The 2044-nt window shown below is 53.1% G+C and overlaps 1 protein-coding gene across 1 annotated transcript; it reads right to left on the minus strand.

Moving 5' to 3' along the window:
* Positions 1 to 349: 349 nt before the first annotated feature.
* Positions 350 to 1398, minus strand: H6S33_012187 (uncharacterized protein; the record flags this gene model as incomplete). Its single annotated transcript, XM_044843570.1, has 2 exons — positions 350 to 1104; positions 1155 to 1398. The coding sequence occupies 2 exons, from the start codon at positions 1396 to 1398 to the stop codon at positions 350 to 352; spliced, it is 999 nt and encodes a 332-aa protein (XP_044695855.1).
* Between the last annotated feature and the right edge of the window lie 646 nt (positions 1399 to 2044).

The raw sequence follows: 2044 nt of genomic DNA on the forward strand, positions 1-2044 counted from the left end.
GTCGATTGTTTATATTCATTCGAATATAATCATGAGCACCATTCCTAAGAGTTAAAGACATACAGTTTACACATTTCCATCAACTCAGGTTTTCACGTCCAACCCATCATGTAAAGGACGCTTTGCTTCCGACAAAGAATATGCAACCAAACCAGCAAACCCGAGCGCCCCAGAAACCTAGATGATATAAAAACAAGAATGATACAGCGCACTTGCCATGTCACGGAAAGAGAAACCGTATAGAGATAAAGGGAGTCAGCACTCGTCGAGAAAGCCACCACCACCGATACAAAGACACATGCGCCGATACAAACAACGGACAGAAAAAAGCAAGGAATATCCCATGCTTTTACTGCGACGGGCGATAACTCCCATCACTCCCACTCTGCTGCTCCGCCTCCGCCTCATCCTCTCCCCCACCCCCCTCATCCTCCTCGGTCTCCTCCTCCCACTCACCACTCTCGTCATCCGGAATCGGGAGGCTCCCCGCCTCCTGTACCTGGAATTGCTCAACGAGGAACTCATGCAGCCACATCCAGCCGACCTTAATCACGCGGCCCCGCAGCACCTCCGGATACCCCTTCATTCCCATGTCCTCCCACGTGAACGAGAACGCGCTCTCAGGCGGCGGAGGCGCCGGCCACACCTCGGTGGGGCTCACAAGCGTGACCACCTCACGGCGCGGCGAAGTGCGGGTGCGGGAGAGGACCGAGACAAGGACCTGCGCGTATGGGGTGGGGGCGGGGATGGTTTCGGCGTCAACGTTAGGGACTCCACCAGCACTACCGGCGGCAGCTTCACCCTCGCCAATCTTCATCTTCTTCTGCTTACTCCTCACCATATCCACAATAACCACAAACCGCACGCGCCCACGCTTCAAATACACCTCCGCCTTTGCCCTGGCCTCCTCGCCGTTCTGCGTGTCGGCCACCTCAATGACAAGGAACGGGTCGTCGAGCCCCAAGATGTCCAAACCGCCGTCCGGCTGCAGCACGCTCCCCTTCTTCCCCCCCTCCCCATCGTTAATAAGATGATCAGTGGACCTCGTGATGCCCACCTTTTCCAGGCTCCACCCGGGCCATAGAAGCCGCTGTCGTGGAGATCCTGCCGGATGCCGCGCTCGAGCCTTTCGCTGACGACTTCGTGCGGCCTACCGGGTGCCGTGATGATCAGGAGCCGCCGCGGGTAGAAGTAGCTTAGGCGTAGGGAGGGAAAGGCGGCGCAGATGCGCTCGTAGACGGCGGGAGAGCAGTCGAGTTTTAGGGTGTCCGTGTACTTGGAGGTGGTGCGCTGCTCTAGGAAGGAGTTGATGAGACAGATGGGCGAAACGGTGGTAGGAAGGGAAGAGCTAGAGATGAGGGAGGTCTCGAAGCAGTTTTGGCGTGGCATGGCGGTCATGGTGGTGGAAGTGGTGGGAGTTGTAGTAATAGTAGTAGTGATGGAATGTGATGGTGGAATGGTGATGACGGTGGTGTATGGGGAGTATGATTTTGTATCAGAAGGAGAATGATGATTCTATTCAAGTGATCGCCTATTCTATCTATATATACTATTGTTCTTCTGCCATGTTGTTCTTTGCTTCACTTGATGGTTACGTAGCTACAGGTAAAGTACAGACGTATATACAAAACATGTAAATACACACACATGTCTACATGCACCCGGTACTTACACTTACTTACACTTACTTATCCCTTGGCCTGGTAGAAACTGAGAATTGCACCACCCTATGCTGTGAGGAGAAGGTGTCGCCCTTAGTGTGAAGAGCCTGGTTGTGGAAACTGACGCCTCCGACTACGTCTCCGCCGCCGTCTTGTCCCAATACGATGCTTAAGGAATCCTATACCCTGTGGTCTTTTTCTCGAAGAAACATTCCCCAGCTGAATGTAACTACGAGAGTTATGATAAGGAACTTCTGGCCATTATCCGATCTTTTAGGAATGAGGTACTACCTGGAATCCGCCCTTTACAACCTAACAGGGACCACGATGTTCACAGGTAAGAAACCGAATTTCAGATACCTTAGATCTTAGGGTCCGTTCGA

This window comes from Morchella sextelata (genome assembly GCF_020137385.1).
Source record: "Morchella sextelata strain SCLS chromosome Unknown scls_7, whole genome shotgun sequence".
NCBI classification, from domain to species: Eukaryota; Fungi; Ascomycota; class Pezizomycetes; order Pezizales; family Morchellaceae; genus Morchella; species Morchella sextelata.